Here is a 20993-nt window from a genome sequence, read left to right on the forward strand (position 1 = left end):
CTTCTGGACCCGCCGGTCGTCGCAGTCAGTCCGGCTCAGCTCCGGCTCGGCGCCGCGGCTCTGACGGTGAGGCAGCGGTCCCAGTGTCTGTCCCACCAGCCGGGCGGGCGCGGCGCAGCCGCGGGAAGGCGTCGGAGGGTGGTACCGCAGCACGGCGGGCGCGCCGTGGGCATGGCGGCCATCAGGGCGCTGCAGCAGTGGTGCCGGCAGCAGTGCGAGGGCTACCGCGACGTGAACATCTGCAACATGACTACCTCGTTCCGCGACGGCCTTGCCTTCTGCGCCATCCTGCACCGCCACCGGCCCGACCTCATGTGAGTGAGTCCCGCCCGGCGCCCTTTGACCCCTCTGCAGTCCGGCCGTGCGCCGAGATGGGCGGGGAAACTGAGGCCTGGGCTGCTCCGGGCTCCGGGATGAGGAGCAGAGGCGTGGGGCTGGGCAGAGCCCGGCGCCAGGCACAGCCCACCGTGCAGCCCCTTCCCCCAAGGCTGCCCCCAGTGGTCTCAGTGTGCCCGGACACCCAATGCAGCTGGGCCAGAGCCTTGACATCTGCCGCCCGCCGGCTGAGTCAGCCGTGACTCAGGGCGGCTTTTGGGCCCTGGCTGCAGCCCAATCCCCCTCAGTGTCCCTGGGAAAAACCAACAGAGCTGCCTCTCTGGGCCCTCCGAGGCCCTCAGTGCCCTGGGGCCCCTAGAGGCTTCTCTCGTGGGCACTGCCCCTCCCCCATGCTGTCCAGGCTCCTGGGGGGATGCAGCCAGGGCCACTGTCGGGGAGTGGCCAGTGCAGGGCAGGAAGTCCCTAGACCCCAGGTACTGCTGCTGGCCAGGCCTCCGAGGCTCTGGGGGATATGGGCTGAGATGGAGAACAGCACCCATCTCTGGGAGCAGCAGGAGGTGGCAGGGGATGGGGACTAGGCCATCTCCCCCCTGGAGGGTCTTGGCATGTGTAGCTGGGCAGCTGGCCCTGCCTGTTGCTGAATCTTGGCCGAGCCTGGACCTGCTCCATCAGTTATTCTCTCAGCAAACACTCTGGCTGAATGACTGGGGCCAGACTTGATGGAACAGAGATCTGTGTGTCGGGACTGGGGTCCAGAGGCTCAGGAAGGAGGCCCTCAAAGGCCAGCTGCAGCCCAGGCACCTTCTGGACAAAGCATTGTCCTGAGAGGTGGAGGCTGGAGTGGGGCTGGGGTGGTGTGTGTTTGGCAGGGAGGCCTGGGGGCTGGGAGGAGCCACAGGGAGCACCTACGGATGACGGCCTCTGTCAGGCCGCAGCTGTGCAGACCAGAGAACCCAGTCCAAGAGGAGGGTTCTGAGGCCCTTGCTCAGGTCACATAGCCCCAGCCGTTTTGCAGAGCCTGGGCTCCTCCCCTGTACCCCTGGAGACTGTTGTGTCAGCCTCATTCTCTGGAGGAAGCTGGGGTCTTGGGCAACAGCCTTGGCCCCTGCCCTGACATTGTGATATGCATTCGTGGAGCCACTGGGGGCCTCCATGTGGCATCTGGGCACCACTTGCTCTCCCTCGCCAGGAATGTGCCTCTGTTGCCTTTGCAGGCAGAAGACGCTGGGCATGGCACATGTTTCCACACAGAGAGCCTGAAGCTGAGCTTTGAAGGGGAGGGCCAGGGACCTGGAGACTGGGAGGAGGCCTCGAAATGGAGAGGAAGGCAGGCCAAGACCCCACCCCCAGGGATGCAGGGTCCTGGATGAGGCTGGCTGGTGGCTGAGCCCAGGCATCCAAGCTGGGGCCAGCCTAAAAAGCCTTCAGGTGTGGGGAGAGACAGCCACTGGCTGCTGGCCACCAGCTTCAAGGACCACCGGTGTCGCCGGAGATTTGGGGCCCTCTGGTTCTAGGGAGCGTCCCTCTACTCCCTGCTGGCTGAGGTGTGCCTGTGTGCGGCTGGCCTGCTGCATACTGCCCAGGGGTGAGCACAGGTTCACATGCGTGTATGTGCGCTGGCACAGTGGGCATTGTGGATCTCCTTGGTACACTGACAGTTATTGAGTACCTGCTCTGTACCCAGCACTGAGTCCTGTGCCAGCTCCCCTTGGCCTCCAGATGCAGGGAGTGATGTTCTGGTCACAGAAACAGACAGGGAACAGGTGCATGAATAAAAGCTCAGGGTGGCTCCTGAGAGCGCAGAGGCCAGAACAGGAAGAAGGCTGGCAGAGAGGAGGCCTGTGCCCCAGCTCTGTGTGGGTGTGCAGTTGCCTGAGCTATGGCTGACTTGGTTCTTGTCTGTCTGTCCCCACTGGACTGTCAGCGCTAGAGGGTGGGGGCTCTGTTTTGTTCACTGCTGCATCCCCAGTGCCTGGAGCTGGGCTCGACAGATACCAGCACATGGTTGGAGCTCCCCAGATAAGGGCTCTTCAGTTGGGGCTCAGTAGATATGGTAGGAGCTTGGTAGGTGGCCATGTGCCAAAGAACAGAAAAAAGGCTATGTGCCCTTGGAGGCAGAGATCAGAGAGGTGAAGCCATAAACCAAGGGCGTCTGGAGCTGGGAGAGGCAGGAAGAACCCTCCCCGAGAGCCCCCTTAGGCAGCAAGGTCCAGCCCACACCTTGATGTTGGAGTCTGGCTTCCAGAGCCGTGAGAGAACAAGTTCCTGGTGTTTTCAGCCTCAGGGTTTGGAAACCTGTTACAGCAGCAGGAGGGAGCTGCATAGATTTCCATGGGTGTTGGGGGCGGGGACCTCTGCAGACCCTGGCTGATAGGAAACCAGGAGTGTCATGGGGGGCAGGTGTGCACCTACGTGTGGGGACACACGCTCGTCTGGATGCATGGGCCCTTGGCTTTTATTCCAGAGTTGGAGTCTCACTGTCACCCAGGCTGGAGTGCAGTGGGGCTGTCATAGCTCACTGCATCCATGAACACTTGGGCTCAAGCAGTCCTCCCACCTCAGCCTCCTGAGTAGCTGGGACCATGCCGGGCTAATTTTCTTGTTTTTCATTTTATTTATTTATTTGAGATGGAGTCTTGCTCTGTCACCCAGGCTGGAGTGCGGTGGCATGATCTTGGCTCACTGCAACCTCCGCCTCGCAGCTTCAAGTGATTCTCCTGCTTCAGCCTCCTGAGTAGCTGGGATTGCAGGCGCCTGCCACCACACCTGGCTAATTTTTGTATTTTTAGTAAAGGTGGGGTTTCCACATGTTGGCCAGGCTGGTCTCGACCTCCTGCTGGCTTCAGCCTCCGAAAATGCTGGGATTACTGGTATGAACCAGCCTGGCCTATTCAGCATATTGTTTCTTTCTTTTTTTTAATTGAGATGGGATCTGGTTATATTGCCCAGACTGGCCTTGAACTCCTGGCCTCAAGCGATCCTCCTGCTTCAGCCTCCCGAAGTGCTGGGATTACAGGTGTGAGCCGCCGCTGTGCCTGGCCACTGGCTCTTCAGTCATGCCTGCCTCTGTGCCTTCATCACCCTGATCCCATGCCCTCAGCCTCTGCTCCTTGCTATGCCTCTGGGTGAGGTGATGGCTGGGGTGGTGGGGTCTCCTCATAGAGCCCTTGGCTGTCCCTCCTGTCCCCAATAGTTTTCAGGAAGGGAGGAAACACTTGTGAAGGACAGGCAGAGAGTTGCTGTCCTCTCAAGGCAGCTCTGAGGTCAGACTCTGCGTGAGGCCCCCACCCCTGCCACCCTGTTCCCCTCTCCTTCCAGTGAAGACCGTTTGGCAGCAGAAGGGTGGACGTCCTGTCTCTGTGTCTCTAGTTCTGCTACCAGGAAGTCCTTCCCTTTGTCTGGCCTTAGTCCTTCCTGCTGCACGCAGAGCGTGTTTCCGCTTGGCCCTCAGGGGAAAGCAGCTGTGAAGGAATAAGCTCGGGCACCAGGCCAGCCAGGTGGGGCACTCGGGCTCCTGGTTCTGTCTCTGCCTTGCTGACCCCGGGTGGAGGGGGCGGGGCTCCAGGTGTTCATGTGTATTGTGTTCCTGCTCCTTGAGCCACGCCGACCGCGGGTGGAGGGGGCTGGGATCCAGGCGTTCATGTGTACTGCGTCTCGGCTCCTTAAGCCACGTGTGACCACATTGGGGAGCGCCACAGGCACAGAGAAGTGTTCGTGAATCTCCGCTTTACAGCCAGGAAACAGGATCACCCAGCCACACTCACCAGGAGGTGGCAGGGTAGATGGGTCCCCTGCCAGGTCAGCCTGCCCATGTCTGCCCACCTTGTGGCTGTGGGTCCTCTGCAGCCAGGCCTCAGGGCGCCCCCAGGCACTGTTTCCATACTGGTGACACAGGGCAGCCAGGCAGCCAGGTGAGCTCAGAAACCACCCAGAACAAACAGCCCCGCTTCCCACCCTGCCTCCCTCTGGCAGTCAGCCTGTTGGGCCAGAGGGACTCTGCCATGGGCTGGCTCCTTACTCCTGGGCTCAGGCGGTCTCCAGGCACAGCCCTCGGGCAGATGGGACAGGGGGCACAGCCTGTCTGGGCTGGGAGAGAGCAGGGCTAGAGAGACAGCAGGCATTGTGCGTGGCACAGGAAGCTGTCTGGTGGGTGGGGGAACATTGCTGGCCTCTTTCTTGGGGGTCGTGACTGGGGGCATTTGTCGGACTTGTGTCCAGGCCCGGGGAGGGTGTCGTGATTTGGGTCTCTGCTGCACCCTCTGTGCCAGGGCAGGGTCCCTTGAACTTTCTCCTGGTCCTGGCAGCTCTGGAGGCCCCCGCAGGGCTGGGCCAGGAAGTGGGGGTGGCTGAGGTGGCCACTGTGTGGGCCATGGAGTCCTCAGGCGGTGGCTCCCAAGGGTGGCAGGGCTCCCAGAGACACTCCCATTGTCAGAGGCCAGGGGAGAGACTCATGCAGCGGCCCCCACCGAGAGGCTCCCAGGCAGCGCCCTCGAATCCTGTGCCAGAGCCGAGGGTGGGCTGACCTCCCCTCCCACTCAGGGCTGGGTCAGCAGGAAGCTGCTTGTGGACAGAGGCCTTCTGTTCCTGCCCCAGGGCCTGTAGCCAGACCCCTGCGGCCGCCACTGGCCAGAACCCTCCAGGACGGGTGTGGGAGGGCCCGCCTGTCCACCTACTGCAGGGCAACTGTCCAGGGCCCCACACTTCCTTCCAGAGGTGCAAGGTGGGGGCTCTGGGGCCTCCTCTGCCCCAGTTGTCATTGCCCCCCTGCCCACCTGCCCCTCTTCTGAGCTCTCCCTGGCCACGTCCTCGAGTCTCTGAAGTTTGCTCCATCCCTTGTGCCGTCTGGTCCGTCTCTCTTGGACCTCCCTCCACCATCTCCGCCGGGGTCTTCGTCTTTGTCTCCAGTTCTGTCTGTCCGTCTGCCTGCTTATCCCCACTCCCTCTGCTCCCCTTCTCCATGGGATTCTCTCCTATGTGCTGGATGTGCCTTGGAGGGGCTCCTTTCATTCCAAGCCCTGCCCCCACCCCCCCATCCCCGCCCCCTGTACTCCATGGCTGCCTCTTGTTCCAGGAAATAAACAGTGTGAAGTCAGCCACCCGGGAATTTGGAGGGGGTTATACATTCCCAAGAACCCCTCCCCAGAGGCGCCGGGACAGAGGCTGGCTGGACTCCACAGGCTGAAGTTGATGGCCATGGGTGGGTTAGAGGGGTGGGGGGGGCAGGCATGGCTGGGCAGGGGCACGCACAGTGGAGAGTTGCTCAGGGTGAATCTTGTGACTGACGCAGACTTGGTGAATAGAAATCTCACTCCCCAAGTGCAAAGCAAATGCATCACAGGCATTCATAGGGCAACGACTGTGTGCTTGACCCCATGGTTCGTGCCTCAGAGCTGGCCCTTGGCATACCTGATTTTAATTCTGAGGCTTCAGGTAAGAGGAGGTTAAACTCCAGAGGGCACTGGGTCTCAGCCCATCAGCCTGCAGGTTTGTGACGGTGGCTGGGGCCGCGTCCCTGTTCTGGCCATCTCACCTGCTGAGTTGTGGGGGAGCTGATGCATTTTTGTCTGACAAGGCCAGAGGTGTCCATCTGCTCAAGCTGCCCTCGAAAAGCTTCAGCAACAGAAAGTGACCTCCCTCGGTTCCATAAACCAAAGTCCTGGATGGAGGCGTGGGGAGGGCTGGGCTCTCTGAGGCTGGAGGGATGGTCTTCCCGGCCTCTCTCCTTGGCTGGAAGGGCTGTCTTCGCACTATGCCTTCACACCCTCTTCCCTCTCAGTGTGCGTCTGTAGCCAAATTTCCCCATTTTTTTTTTTTTTTGAGATGGAGTTTCACTCTTGTTACCCAGGCTGGAGTGCAATGTCGCGATCTCGGCCCACTGCAACCTCCACCTCCTGGGTTCAGGCAATTCTCCTGCCTCAACCTCCTCAGTAGCTGGGATTACAGGCATGCGCCACCATGCCCAGCTAATGTTTTGTATTTTTAGTAGAGACGGGGTTTCACCATGTTGACCAGGATGGTCTCGATCTCCTGACCTCGTGATCCACCCGCCTCGGCCTCCCAAAGTGCTGGGATTACAGGCTTGAGCCACCGCGCCCGGCCAAAATTTCCCTTTTGTGAGGATACCAGTCACGGATCCAGGGCTCCCTGCGAAAGAACTGGTTTGAATTCTGTTATCTCCAAAGGAAACAAAATGAATTATCTTACTTTCATAGAGAGCCTGTCTCCAGTTAAGGTCACATGGGGGAACTGGAGGTTAGGGCGCCAAGGTGTCATTTTTTAGGGGGGCTCCTGGAGAAATGAGTGGGGTCTCTACCTGTCAATCTTGTTGGGCCGTGTGAAACGGTTCTGGCCGGCGATTTCTGCCAGTGTCGTTGGGCCTCTGAGCTCAGCTGCTCAGGGTCCCCGGGGGAGTGAGCTTGGGAACTGTGAGGTGCTTCTGAGGAGGGCCTGGCAGGTGCCTTGGGCAGAGCATGGGAAAAGGTTTTCTGCACTGGGGGCGTGGAGCCATGGTCTGGAGGCTGGAGGGCTGGCAGCTGGGGAAGGAGCTTGCGGCAGGATGAGTGGTGGCTGTGGGACTGGCCAGGGTGGTACAGCCCAGTTAAGGAGGCCCCAAATACCTGGGATGCAGCTTGGACCTGGTCCTGAGGCTGCAGTCCTTGAGCACGAGCCCAGACCTGTGCATCATGAGGACTGGCTCCGACGCGTCGGGAAGGCCTGGGGTCCCTGATCTACCTGGAGCTCTGAGAGCCTCAATCTGGGTCCGGGGGTGAAATGGCCCTACAGGGAAACCCACTGGACAGAGCCACTGCCGGACCCTGGGGTGGATAGAAGCCAATGCGGGAGCAGATGGCCTCCTTCTCATTTAGAGAAAAACAGAACTTGCAACACTCCCTCCCAGCCACCGGGGCATTCTTTCTGGGGACACTGCCATTTGGTCAGTGACCCCAGGGAACGTCTGCAGAAGAGCTTGAGCTTTCAAAGGGCTGGGGACAGAGAGAGAGGGCAGGAGAGCCGGCTCCTGAGCCCTGGAGGCTGAGGATGAGGCCCAGCATGTCTGCAGAGTCTCCGGGGAGTTGGGCATAGACAGCCACCCATGTGCCCTTGGGTCACACCCTATCTGGGGACAAGCCCAGGCAGACAGAGGCATTGGCCCAGGCCCAAGGAGGCGAAAACCCCTTTCCCTGCCACTGAGCCCAGGGAGGGGGCTCCTTGTCATCCGTCCACCTGGAGAGAAATCTGTGCATCCTCTTGTCCTGTGCGCAGTAGCTCTGCCTGTGCAGAGGGGCGGTCCTGTCATCTGGAACCTGTTACTGGGAGGTGGTCCAAGCTGGAAACGGTGGAGGGCTCCCACGGAGCACAGCAGATTGATGGGTGGCAGGGCTGGAGGCTTCCTAAGGAGGAGGTGGGCCACCTGCAGCACCCTCCCCACTCCCCCTGCCCCACCGTGTGGCTTCCACCCGGCCTCAGTTTCCCCATCTGTGAAATGGGCTCACAGTCCGGCCTTGGAGTGTTGTTATGGGAGTCAAGGCTGGGCAAGGGCTGTGCAGGCTGGGCTTAGAGCTAGGCCACCCAGGCCACATGGCCACAGAGGTCTCGACCCCTTCTTCTCCGTTTGAGACCCGCCCGGCCTTCCTGTTTGCTGCAGCCACGGCCGTCAGATTCACCGCCAGAAGCTGTGGTTGTCTTCCCAGACAGAGACACTGAGGCCCTACGAGAAGAGAGGGCATGCCTGGGGGAGGTAGGACACAGCTTGCAGCTCCAGCTCCCTCTGTGGGGCCAGGAAGCTTCTAGAACAGTCCAGTTCACGCTGATGTGGCAGCAGCTGCTGTCCAGGACCCCACAGGCAGCAATGTGGACACACGAGTCATGATCACTATATATTTTGTTTTGAGACGGGGTCTCACTGTGTTGCCCAGGCCGATCTGGAATTCCTGGGCTCAAGCAATCCTTCTGCCTTGGCCTCCTGAGTAGCTGGGACTACAGGCGTGAGCCACTGTACCCAGCTTCCAGAACTCTATTTAACCAACCCTCCCAGAAGCCGCAGGCCATGCTGGGAGCCTGGCAGTTTTTGTGGGAGGCCTGGGGCTGGGCTGGGGCCTCCTGTGTGGGATCTAGGTATGTTTTCTGCCCAGGGCATCTTCCCAAGGTGCCCATGAGGAAGTCCCAGGACCAGCCTGGAGGTCATGTGGGACTGTCCTCTTGGCATCCCCAGGAGGGCCCTGCTGTCCAGGCTGGCCGGGGACCTCACCTTGGGAACTTCTGAGACCCTTGCATCCCAGTGAGGCTGGGCCCCTGCTGAGTACCTAGGAAGGCCACTCCACCACCCAAAGAGGGAAGCGTCTAACCTCGGTGGCCTTGACTGCTATCTCCCTGCTGTGTGACCTCGGGCAGGTCCCTGAGCCTCTCTGTCTGTGAGATGCGGACATAACCAGCACCTGCTCCACAGGTCGAGTGTGAACCTTAGGTTGGTATTTGTGAAGAACTGAGAAGGCCACCCTTCATCTCAGGGTCAACGGAAGTGATGACAGGTGGGACAAGGCGGTTCCAGGGCCTGTCCTGCCCTTGGGGGCAGCGTGGCCACCCTCTCTGCGTATGGCGCTGTCCCCTGCCTCAGGAGCCTCTCTCGTCCATTCCCTGTGGTCCTCCGGGGACATTGGGCCTCTGCGACCCACCTGGTCACTGAGCGTTGTGATGGGACGAGCTCCCTCTGAGCTGAGCTGTGCTGGGTTGCCCTGATCTGGCAACCTCGCCTCCCGGGCCTGCTTCCTGCCACCTCTGATTGTGGCAGGAGCACTGGTGAGGGGCGGCCTGTCCAGGACACAGGAGGTAAATCTGGGGCCGTCTGGTGCCTGGGGGGCCAGAGGGGGCCGCACCGCCATCCCGGCAGCATCACCATGGCCGGAGCAGGGCCGGGAGCCCTGGCCTGTGCCTGTGTTCCCTGTGCGACCTCATTCCTTCACAGCCCCCCTCCTGGCCTCAGTTTCCCTGTTTGGGCAAGATGACCGCTGAGGCTCTTCAGTCCCTTGCTTTAAGGACTCTGAGCTGCTTTGGACACCATGTTTTCATTTTCCAGAAACTTCAATGCTCTCAAGAAGGAAAACATTTATGAAAACAATAAACTGGTGAGTGCTCCCCCACTGGCCCTCATCCTGCCTTCCCAGCCTGGGCCTCACAGCTGGCTAAGCTGACCCGCCCCAAGCCCCACCCATGTCCGAGGGACCAAGGGACCCCCAGGCCCTGCACCTTCCTGGCCGGGAAGTGGGGGCACCCCGACCAGCCCTGCAGCCAGTCCTGGTCTGGCTGGCCCTAGCCTTCTAGAAATAGCTTCTTGTAGCCCAGGACTTACTGATCCCCTTTTCCTCAGTTGGGGAACAAGGTGGCAGGAGGTGGCTGTGGACCCTACTTCACTGCGGGAACTCAGCCCAGCCTGCCCCAGGCTGAGCAAAGGTCTGTGGGTGGCTGTGGGGGGCTGTGGGTGGGTTCTGGGTGGACCAGCTGCCACCCTCACCACATGGGACCTGCCCCCCAGCCCTGCCTGGATTCCAGTCCTGTCTTGCCCTCCCCAGCTTCTGGGCCCTTCCCTGCATGCAGCCTTAGTTTCCCTGCCTCAGAATAAGCGCCACACTCCCTTGTGGGTGGAGGCACTGGTACTCACCTCTGGCCCTGAAGGCATGTCCTGTGCTATGCCAGGCAGGCCTGGCCCATGCCTTTGCCCCTGGAGCTGGCCTTCAGCAGGGACAGCAGTCAACACTGAGGACACTGTCAGACCTGCCCAGCCAGCACTGCCCTGTTCAGAACAGGGACAATTTAAATGTAAACTTTAACCTAATTAAAATGAACTAAAATTACAAGTTCACGGTGAAACCTCATTTCCACTAAAAATACAAAATTAGCTGAACATGGTGGCTTGCACCTGTAATCCCAGTTACTCAGGAGGCTGAGGCAGGAGAATCGCCTGAACCTGAAAGGTGGCAGTTGCAGTGAGCCAAGACTGCACTTCAGCCTGGGCAACAGAGTGAGACTCTGTCTCCATAAATAATAATAAATAAATAAGCCGGGCATGGTGGCTCACACCTGTAATCCAAGCACTTTGGAGGCCAAGGCAGGCGGATCACCTGAGGTTGGGAGTTCAAGACCAGCCTGACCAACACGGTGAAACCCCATCTTTAAAAAAAAAAAAGGAAAATAAATAAATAAACAAGGTCAGCTCTTCGGCCGTGCCAGCCACATTGCCCTTGCTTACAGACATGCATGGCCAGCAGCTGCTGGGCTGGACAGCGCAGGGGTCTTGTGTCCCTGTCTTAGCCTCCCGTGTCCCCCACCTGTTGCCTGGGACCCCAGAACATGGCTGCCTTTGTGTCCCCTTCTGGCCCCGGGAAGGGCTTAGCAGTCTGTTGGTGTCAGCCCTGCCCTGGGGGTAAGCTGCTCAAAGATCCAATAAGTCTGTGTTGCGTGGGGCTTGTGATTCTCCTGGCAAACGGCAGGTCCCCTGAGGTTTCTCCTGGGCAGGGCCTCGAGCGCCCACTGGCTTGGCGACCTCAGTCCTGTGCGGTTGGGACCGTGACCCCTACTGCACCGATGGGTAAGCCGAGGCTGGGAGGCCACGAGAGCAGAGCCCAGCTCCGGCCTTGAACCCACGCCTCTTTGGGCTTCAAGCCTGTGTCTTTGAGTTGAGGTGAGCTGGGCCCTGGTGGAGAAGGAGGGGACTCCCAGCTGCCCCGCTCACCCCCTCCTGCCTCCCGCAGGCCTTCCGTGTGGCGGAGGAGCACCTGGGCATCCCGGCCTTGCTGGATGCCGAGGACATGGTGGCCCTGAAGGTGCCCGACCGGCTGAGCATCCTGACCTACGTGTCCCAGTACTACAACTACTTCCACGGCCGCTCCCCCAGTGAGTCTCTGCTGTGTCCACCCAGCCAGGCAGGACCAGGACTGGCCCCCCACACCCTCAGGGCTCCTGGGCCTGTGGACCTCTTGGGGTCCATGCCCAGCCCCCCTCCGAATGGCCACCGGTGTGGGCACCGGGGCTGTGCACTGGCTGTGAAGCAGCAAGAGGCCTTGCTGGGGTCTCTATGCAAAGCCCCACGCTGTGTCTTCACTGAGAGGGGCTGGGGCCCTCGTCCTGTTGCAGGCGACACTAAGCCCCAGCTCATGCAGGCCCCTGCCCACAGCAGGCTGAGCCGCCCCTACTGCTTCCCTGAGGCGCAGGTGCACCAGCAGCCCCTGCCACTTCACCCCTTGCTGGGCCTCAGTTTGCCCATCTGGACCTCTGAGTTTCTGTGCCCACAGGGGTGGCTTGGCCAACCAGGATGGCTCCCAGCCCTGCCTTCATCTATCATGATTTTGGACCCTATGGAAGCTGGGCTGGCCTGGCAGGGTGGGGTCCCCGGACAGAATTGGGCAGGAGAGGGACAGGCCCAGCCTTTGTGTGTGCAGAGCTCAGCTCCCCGTCCCTGCCCCCACATTCCTCTTCTAGGCTTTAGAAATCCCCGGAGTCATTCTGGGCACAGGGCCTGCTCCGCCTGCTGGAGAAGCTGAAAAGTCCCTTTTCCCTCACTCCAGCTGGGGCTCTGAGTGGGGAGGGGAGGGGTGGGGGCCAGCCCGGGGCTACGCCGGGAAAAATGTGTCCTTGGGGCTGCCTCTTCCCAGTCCTGGCCCCCCAGGTACCCCCCGTCCCCGGGCACCAAGGCCTGTGCTGGGCACTGGAACCTCCGGAGGGACCCTTTCATAGCCAGGGCTAAGACCCTCCCGACCCCTGCTTGTTTCCTGCCAGTTGGGGGCATGGCAGGCATCAAGAGGGCCTCGGAGGACTCCGAGGAGGAGCCGTCAGGGAAGAAGACTCCAGCCCACTCGGCCAAGCTGCCCTCACCCGCCCCAGCCCGGAAGCCTCCACTGTCTCCAGCCCAGACAAACTCTGTGGTCCAGAGGAGGAATGGGGGCACAGAGGGCCCGCCCTCCAAGACTGTAAGCTCCCAACCCACCCTCCCCTGGTTCCCTGGGTTTTCCACCTGCGGGTGCAGCGGGGGCCGTGGGACTAGGTGGAGCTCCTAAGCCATGGGACCTAGAGGTAGGGGGTGCCGCTTCCCCAGCACAGGGCTTGGTCTTAGCAAGAGCCACCAGGACTGGCTTTCTGGGGCCCTGTCAAGCCAGGGTTTGTGACCCCACTTTGTACAGATGGGTAAACTGAGTCCAAGGAGGGCGCAAAGGTGGAACAGAACTTGAACCTAGATGGGCCCAGGCTGCCTCCCTCTCGGGGAGAGAAGGGTTGCTGGGGTATGCCCTGTACCCCAGGCTGACTTTGCAGAGTGAACCCAGGCAACTCCCACTTCTCAGAAGTGGAGTTGGGGTGGAAGACCATAGGGGAATGGCTGGTGATGGGCACCCCCAGCTGCCCCTGGACCACCACTTCAGGCTCCCAGGATGATGGGAATTGGATGGGATCCATGCCCCTAGATGGGGCAAGAGGCCTGGAATCTGTCCCCTGGCCCCCACCCCCATCAAAGGACCACTAGCATCAGGCCCCAGCTCCCTCCCCATGGCTGGGCTAGAAGCTGCGCAGGCGTGAGCCGCAATGGCAGCCTGCTGGCCCCTCTCCCTGCCCGTTTTCTGGCTGTAAGATGGGCTCTTTGGCTGCCTGTAGGTTGCTGCCAGGAGGGAGGTCTGGGTGGGCGGCCACTCAGAGAGGTGCTGGTCTCTTCCGCAGGGCCAGGCATCAGTCAGCAGCACCTGTGGGGTCTGCGGCATGCACGTGCACCTGGTGCAGCGGCACCTGGCGGACGGGAGGCTCTACCATCGCAGCTGCTTCAGGTGGGGCCGCCTCCAACTGCACACGAGTGTGCACCGCCCCTCCCAGAACCCTCCCATGGCTTCTGTCCACTCCCACCTGGCCACATCCTCCCCTTCTCTTCCCCCGCCTCCCCTCCCCTCCTCCCCTTTCTTTCCCTCTTTTCTCCCCATTGCTTTCCTCCCCCGCTTCCCATCCCCGTCCTCTCCCCTTCCCCTCACTTTCCTTCCCCTCCTCTTTCTCCTCTCCCTCCTCCTCCTCCCCATCCTCCCTTATCTCTCTCCTCCCCTACCCCTCCTCCCCCTCTCCTTCCTCCCCCTTCTCTCCTTTTCTCCCTCACTTTCTTCCCCCTCCTCCTCCCCATCCTCCCCCTCCTCCCCTGCCCCTCCTCTTCCTCCTCTTCCTCCTCTCCCCCCTCCTCCCCCTTCTCTCCCTCCTCTCCCCCTCCTTCCCTTTCTCCCCCTCGCTTTCCTTCCCCTCCTCCCTCCTCTCCCTTCTTCTCCCCCTCCTCTTCCCCCCTCTTACTCTCCTTCCTCTCCTCTCCCCCCTCCCCCTCCTTCACTTTCTCTCCCTCACTTTCCTTCCCCTCCTCCTCTTCTTCCTCCTCTCCCCCCTTCCCCTCCTTATTCTCCTCCCCATTCTCCTCTTCCTCCTTACCCTCCTCTCCTCCATCCTCCCCCTCCTACCTCTCCTCCTCTACAGCTCTTCTTCCTCTCGCTCCTCCACCTTCCCCCTTCTCCCCTTCTGTTGCTTTAGCCGAAGATGCTCTGCTGTTCCCAGACACCCAGGGCCTGACGCCTCTCACTAAGCTCCAGTGTCCTCCAGCACCCCCTAGGAGATGCCTTTCTGGCTGTTCTTCCACACACTACCTCAGTCTCCCTCCTGTGCCTCTGCCCTTCCCACTGGGGTGTTTGACTCAGTGGCCATCCCCAGCCCCTCCCTGCACCCCGGGTCAGGGCTCCTAGAGGACAAATGCTGTTCCCCCTACTTCTGTCCCCAGGTCTGCAAGGCTAGGGTGGGTTGGTCCCTCCTAGTTCCATCCCCTACTCTGAGAGGCTGGGGTGGGTGGGTCCCAAAGTGGGGCCCAGGGTGGCCTGCATGTGCATGTCTGCTGGTGTGCAGGAGCACCCTCTGGGGTCTGCACCCCAAACGAGGTTTTCAGTGGGGCCTGTGACTCAAGTGATTCTGAGCCTGAGAGGAGGTGCCTGTTGAATGAATCAGCGACCTTGCCAGTGGACACAGGAGTCTGCAATGCCTGCCTTTGGGATCTCGTGGTGAAGGCAGGGCAGAGCAGGCGGGTGGGTGCTGAGCCAGGCTCCTGTGACTTTCTTCCCCAGGTGCAAGCAGTGTTCCTGCACGCTGCACTCGGGGGCCTACAGGGCTACAGGAGAACTGGGCGCCTTTGTCTGCACCAGCCACCACCCTGAGGCTGCCTCTGCAAGCCCCAAGTTGCCAGGTCTGGCCCCCAGACGGTCAGGGGTCATGCCTGTAGATTCCAGAACCCCCTGTTCCCTGCAGAAGGCCCAGGAGGTGAACACGCCCATGGCCGCACCACCAGCCCGGGAGCCTGCTGTGCAGAACCCGCCTCCCAGGGCTTCTGTTCCGGCTGCACCCAACCCTTTAGCCACCAGCGCCGCGCCTGTCCACATGAGGAGCCTGGCCAGGCCCTCTGAGAGCCACCTGGCCCCCACGCCCACGGAGGGCAAAGTCCACACTCGTGTGACCAACAGCTCCCCGATGGGCTGGTCATCAGCTGCCCAGCGCACAGCCATGGCCACCTCCCATCCCACTGTGCCCCCGAGTGCCCCAGACCCTCACCCGGCCACACCTCAGGGTGGGGAAACCCCCCGAATGGCAGCCTCTCAAACCATGCTTGGTTCAAGCTCCATGTCTGCAGCACCGGTGGACCCCCCAGCCTGGACCCTGTCGGCCTCGAGGACCCAGCAGGCCCGGAATAAGTTCTTCCAGACACCAGCAGTGAACCCCCCCACCGGCCTTGCTGGCAGGGGTCCCGCTCCATCGTCGCTTGCTCCATCCAGGGACAGCAGCAAGGAGCAGGCGCGGAGCTTTCTCAGGAAGGCACTGGAAGAGGCTGGTGCTCCAGCGCCTGGCAGGTGGGTGGCTCAGGGACTGAGGGACCCCAGGGGTGCGGCCTCTATGCACCAGCCAGCAAGGCCCTGGGAGGCCAGAGGGGTTGGGGGTGCTGCCCCTCCCTTGCTGCGTGACCTTGGGGACGGCACTTCCCCCAGCCCCGGTTTCCTCCTTTGGGGAATGGGGAGGAGTCGGGGCGGCAGTGCCTGTGGTCGGGGCAGTGGAAGATGAGTTATTGTGGAAAAGCTGCTGTCTGCACATGCTCAGGGTGGGGAACGGTGGCACTGCCACTCCAGGGCCCACCGTGCAGCACTCCCGTGGAACCCAAAGACCCTACACCCAGTTCACGGATGCAGGGGCAGTTTGTGAACAGGACCTACACTGGCTGGTCTGAGCATCACCTTGTCTGATTGAGTCCAGCTGGGCTCCGACCTTCCATGCCTGGTCTCCGTGCCTGCCTGTGCCTGGACCCTGGGCAGAGGATGCGGACAATTAGAGGGGGTGCTGCGTCAGTTTCCAAAGACCCCCGCACTGGGCGGCTTACACAGCAGAAATCTACTCCTCACAGCTCTACAGGCCAGAAGTCCAATGTTGAGGCATGGGTAGGGCCGAGCCCCCTCACAGGGCACTAGGGGAGGACCTGTCCTTGTCTCTTGCAGCTCCCAGCAGCCTTGGGTGTTCTTGGCTTGTGGCTGCCTCCCTCCAGTCTCTGCTCCGTCTCCACGTGGCCTTCTCTCTGTCTGTCTTCCCTCCTGTCTCTCCTAAGGACACTGGTCACTGGACTAGGGTCCACCCTAACCCAGTGTGAGTGCATCTTAATGGGATCACAGCTGCAAAGACCGTTTACAGATAAGGTCCATCTCTGAGCTTCCCAGGGGATGTGAATTTTAGGGGTCACCATTCAACCAAGTACAGTGACGAAGCAAGTGAGGAGCTCATTGCAGTGTGGCTGACAACAGCGTTTGCTGCCCCATATGGTGGGTGCAGGGTCCCCCACTCAGAACTGCCGCCTGCCCTGCCCTGCAGCAGTGGGTGCCCAGAATCTTCAGAGTGGTCACAGGCGGGAGGAGAGCTAGTTCTCTCTGCCCCTCCTGGCACTGGGGGTGTCCAGGGCATCCTAGGGGCTGAGGATGAGTGTGTGTGGGGGGGTCCAGGGAGTGCTTCCTGGGTGGTGGGAGAGGGGTGTGTGTGGCTGGGTGGAGCCCAGCTCCTCTGGGGAAGCCACCCTGGTCGGGGAAGGGGAGAGGGGAACTGGTTGGTGAGGGGGTTGGGAACATGGAGGTGCTGCCTCAGGCTTGGGGGGGGGTGCATGGTGCCCCCACCCCAGGCTCTGGCAGCCTCACTCCTGGTGTGTGCCTGAGGAAAGGCAGGAAGGCACAGAGGCCTTGTGTCTGGCGGGCTGCAGAGACTGTCACATACAACTGAACCTGGCAGCCTAGGCCGGCCCAGGTTCTGACAAAGCCCCAGGTGCTCCCAGCCTGAGTATAGGGTGTGTTTAGGGGTTAGATATTTTAATCTCAGCCAACACCAGATTTCACAGGAGGGTAAAATCAGCCCCAGCGTGTACTCATGTCAGAAGTGGGTGTCTGTGGGCCATCCCTTGCCAGGGTGTTTCATCCTGCGTTTGGAGGCTGCGCATTCCGAGCAAGCTTCAGGGAGGCAGAGGGCAGCCTGGGTCAGTGGTAGGGGAGTCAGAGAGGCAACCTGGGGCAATGGTGGGAGGTGGAGGGTGGCCTGGGGTGATGGTGGGACTCTGTCCAGAGGGCATTGGGAGCAGGCTGCTGGGGAGGCAGAGGGGCAGCCTGAGGTGATGGCGGGAGGGCACCTGGATCCAGCTATGCCTGATATGGGCTCTTTTACTTACAGGTCCTCCCCAGCCACCGCCCCTGCTCCCAGTTCTCAGCCTAAAATTGAAGCGCCACAAGCAAGTCCCTTTGCCAAGCCGTCACAGTCCGCATCTCCCCAACCCCTTGGCCCCACTTCGAGGATGGAACCGCCAGCCCCCCTGAGCATGGGAAGCTCCGCTCGGGCGCCTGCATTGCCCTTAGCAGGCAGGAGGAGCTTGGCTGAATCCTCGGGGGTCAGCAGGGTGGGTTCTGGCTCCAGGCTGAAGCCAGAGGCCCCGATGGCAAAGGGTAAGCACCCCCTTAGTGCAGGTGGGCTGGGGTGCAGGAGGCCACTGGGGCCGAAGCTCTGGGACTCTCTCCTGGCTGAACTCTGCAGTGTGTGGTTTCACTGCTAGCCCCACCATCTTCCTCTCCGTCTCTGACTCTGTTCTCCTTGACACCTGCACAGCCTCCTGGGGTCCTGGCGCTCTCTCTGTGTGGTGGCTGCAAGCGTCCTGAGGGCTATGCTGTTTGCTGGGCACTGTTGCCCAGCCCTCCCCATCCACATGCCCTGCTGATACCTACAGTGCCCTGCTCAGCTTAGTTTGGCGGTGACACCTGGCGGGTCGCAGTGGCCTGGCTTTGCGGTGGTCTGTGGGGTCTCCTGCCAGTTGCTTTGACAAGGCTGCACTGTTGCTACAGCACTCTGTCACCACATACCAGAGATGGCACCCTGGGTCCCATCCCCATGGTGGTGTTTCAGTGAAGGCGCCCTACGCCTTGACCCTCCCGCTGGTGTCCTGGTGATGGTGCCTTGTGCCCCATCCCCCCCACTGGTGTCCTGGTGATGGCACCATGTGCCCTGAGAGCTCTGGTGCCTCCCCAGCCTGAAACAGTCCTGTTTCATGGCCTCACGTGTTTTTGGGAATGGGGAGCTAGCTTTTTTCTAGGCACCTCAGGGGAATCTTAGAGTTTCCAGTGGCTTTATCTAGCTGGGCTCAGAGAACACGCTGGGCTGTAAAAGGTTTTTCCAGATCCTTCCCTTCGGCTGAGTTCTCATTCTTAAAGCCACACCCTGGGTCCTGCTAGACCTGGGTTCACACATGTGCCTGCTGGACAGGACCCAGGAGCCAGGAAAGCCTGCAGACGGGCAGCTGTGGCTCAGCTGTTCCTCCTGCACAGGCAGAGGATCAGAGTCCATGGGGCTCATCCTGCCATGTTCCCAACCATTTGGCAGAAGTGGAAGTTGAGGTCCAGAGATGGGGAGAGATTCCCCCAGGGACACAGCAGGGGAGGCCCAGCTGGGAGCCCCCTCCCCTGACTCCCTGCCCTGTGCTCCTGATGCCTACTGGCCAGCTGGCAGTGTGGGTGTCTGAGGATGGAGTGGCTGTGGGAAGATGGCAGGGGGAGGCACAGCCATCCCTACAGACACCCCATTCCCAGCACTCCTTCCTTACGCCCCGACCCCTTGCCTCTCACCCAGACCTGAGCACCAGCCGCCAGGAAGGCAAGGAGGATGGGCCGGCAGGGTGGAGAGCGAACCTGAAGCCCGTGGACGGGAGAAACCGAGCTGAGAGGTTAGGGGCGGGCGGGGCTGGCCCCCCAGTACCCCATAGGTGCTTAATAATTGCAGTGATTATGTAACCGACCAATTGACACGCCCGTCTAGGGATGGACGCACCTCCCCGTGAGTAGCAGACACGGGGTCCGCTGTCCCTGGTTTGGGGGCAGCTGTGCTGCGTGTCGTACCTGGGCACTGCAGCACACGTGTGTGTTCACACAGCATGTCTGCAGCTAGGATGGAGTCTCCCCATGTGTGGGTCCCGTGGGGCCCTGAGCTCATACCTGGAGTTTTGCTCACACCACAGCAGGTGGCGGTGGACACACCCGCGATTGCAGGAGAGTCCAGCAGGTGTAGTTGGTGGGCTGGGACGTGGCGTTTGCTCAGAAGGCCTCCTGCTCCCTTGGGCTGGTCTGCACATGGCCTGGGAGCCCCTCCAGCTGGGCCAGGCCTGGGACTAGGGGTTCAGGTTCCGACCTCCTGCCTTCTTCCCAGGACTCTGAAGCCCAAGGAGCCACACGCCCTGGCAGAGCCGAGGGCAGGGGAGGCCCCCAGGAAGGTCTCCAGCAGCTTCATGGGGAGCGTGCACATCACCCTGACCCCCGTGAGGCCTGACAGGACGCCAAGCCCAGCCAGCCCAGGACCCAGCCTCCTAGGTACTGCTGGATGGGCCCCAGGGGCCCCAGGTGCCCAGCTGGCCCTCCCCCTTGGGTGGGGGTCCCAGGGCTGGACCTGTAGTGCCGCCTCCCAGAGTGTGTGAGGAGGGGCCTGGTCAGCCAGAGGAGCTGGTGGTCCTGGGAAGGCTTGTGTGCATGTGTTCACGCATGTGGTGCATGTGTGTGCACACATCTCGGTGTGTGTGTGTGTGTGTGTGTGTGTGTTCCTAGCACTCACAGCTGCCCCGGATCCAGGTCCGGCTCTTGTGTCACTTCCCGTGTGACCTTGAGCAGCCAGCAGCCCCCTGGGTGGACATGGTCAGGCTGGGCAGGACGTGGGTTTAGGGCTTGTGAGGCCAATGCGGTGCCAGCCGGTGAGGCCCAGGGCACAGGGAGGGCCAGGCTACCCAGTGAGCTGTGGGCTGTGCTGGGACAGACCCCAGGCTCCCAGCAGCCCTGTTCTGACACGTGGCTCTTTCTCTCCACCTGGGGGCAGCCAGGTCCCCCTCCCCACCCCACCGCAGGAAACTGGCCATCCCCGCCAGCCTCGACATTTCTGACAACTGGCTCCATTTGGAGCCGCCTGGACAGGAAGCCCCTGTGCAGAGCTGGAAGGAGGAAGAGAAGAAACCCCATCCTCAGGGCAAACCAGGTCAGCCCCAGAGATGCCGCTGCTGTTTGGGGTGTGGGTGAAGGGAGCCTTCCTCTGAGGAGGCAGTGCCTGCTGGGGCTTTGGAGGATACATAGGAGCTCACAGAGCCTAGAATGGAGGAAAAGCCTGGAGGAAGGACCCAGCCCCATGCCCCGGGCCCGCCCTCATGAAGAGAAACCCCACCTGCCTCAGAGCACCTTGTCACAGACACCTGATCATAATGGTGTCTGTTTCTGGCTGCGTGAGGGACTGGGGTGGCGGGATGTTGCTGACCTGGAGGAGGGCAGGGTGCAAAGTGGGGATGGGTCTGTGGGCCACTCATGTGTCTGTGGGGCTGCAGCTGGGGAGCCAGTGGGTGTGAGGGGCAATAGGGAGGCAGGGCTGGGGCCAGCTGTGCCAAGGGCAGGCTCCTTCCAAGTGGTGTCCTGGTGGAGTTGGCCCTGGTGGCCAAGGCCTGGAGGCTCACCCTGCCCCTTCTCCAGGGAGACCTTTGTGCTCGGTCAATGTTCTTGCTCCGCCTGGTGAAACGGTGACCTCCCCCGTCAGGGTGAGTAGCAGTGGGGAGCTGGGCAGGGCCCAGCCCTCCGGCGTCCTCACCATCCCTCCATCCCCAGCTGCACCCTGACTACCTCCCCCCGGAGGAGATCCAGAGGCAGCTGCAGGACATTGAAAGGCAGCTGGACACCCTGGAGCTCCGTGGTGTGGAGCTGGAGAAGCGGCTGCGGGCGGCTGAGGGAGGTCAGTGCCTGGGCCTGGCCCTGGGGCAGCCTAACTCCCATAGACATCCTGGGGCCAGGGGCCGAGAACCCTGGTGGACCCCCTGCCCCAGCTGGCTCCTCTCCCCAGATGACACTGAGGATGGCCTCATGGTGGACTGGTTCTGGCTCATTCACAAGAAGCAGCTTCTGCTGAGACAGGAGTCAGAGCTGATGTACAAGTGAGAGCCCAGCCTCGGGTCCCCCCTCGAAGGCCAGGCCCGCGTTGCTGGCTTGATGGACTAGTTGGGGATGGGGTGGCAGGGTGAGGCCTCAGACACGGGGGACAGGGCGGCAGGGTGAGGCCTCAGACACGGGGGACGGGGCGGCAGGGTG

General features: G+C 61.4%; 1 protein-coding gene across 1 annotated transcript in view; it reads left to right on the top strand.

Annotated features, from left to right (window-relative positions):
• The window catches only part of MICALL2 (MICAL like 2), a 24218-nt gene continuing 3225 nt past the window's right edge, over positions 1-20993 (top strand). Inside the window, exons 1-13 of the mRNA XM_032259868.1 lie at positions 1-314; positions 9410-9458; positions 11082-11223; positions 12106-12296; positions 13036-13139; positions 14454-15230; positions 17074-17342; positions 18517-18610; positions 19090-19250; positions 19747-19902; positions 20385-20449; positions 20517-20640; positions 20749-20839. Coding sequence (XP_032115759.1) covers positions 172-314; positions 9410-9458; positions 11082-11223; positions 12106-12296; positions 13036-13139; positions 14454-15230; positions 17074-17342; positions 18517-18610; positions 19090-19250; positions 19747-19902; positions 20385-20449; positions 20517-20640; positions 20749-20839 — 2366 coding nt within the window. The 5' untranslated portion in view covers positions 1-171. The remainder of the gene's footprint in view (positions 315-9409; positions 9459-11081; positions 11224-12105; positions 12297-13035; positions 13140-14453; positions 15231-17073; positions 17343-18516; positions 18611-19089; positions 19251-19746; positions 19903-20384; positions 20450-20516; positions 20641-20748; positions 20840-20993) is intronic.

Source organism: Sapajus apella, unplaced genomic scaffold (genome assembly GCF_009761245.1).
Source record: "Sapajus apella isolate SASKATOON/1434 unplaced genomic scaffold, GSC_monkey_1.0 scaffold112, whole genome shotgun sequence".
Taxonomy (NCBI): domain Eukaryota; kingdom Metazoa; phylum Chordata; class Mammalia; order Primates; family Cebidae; genus Sapajus; species Sapajus apella.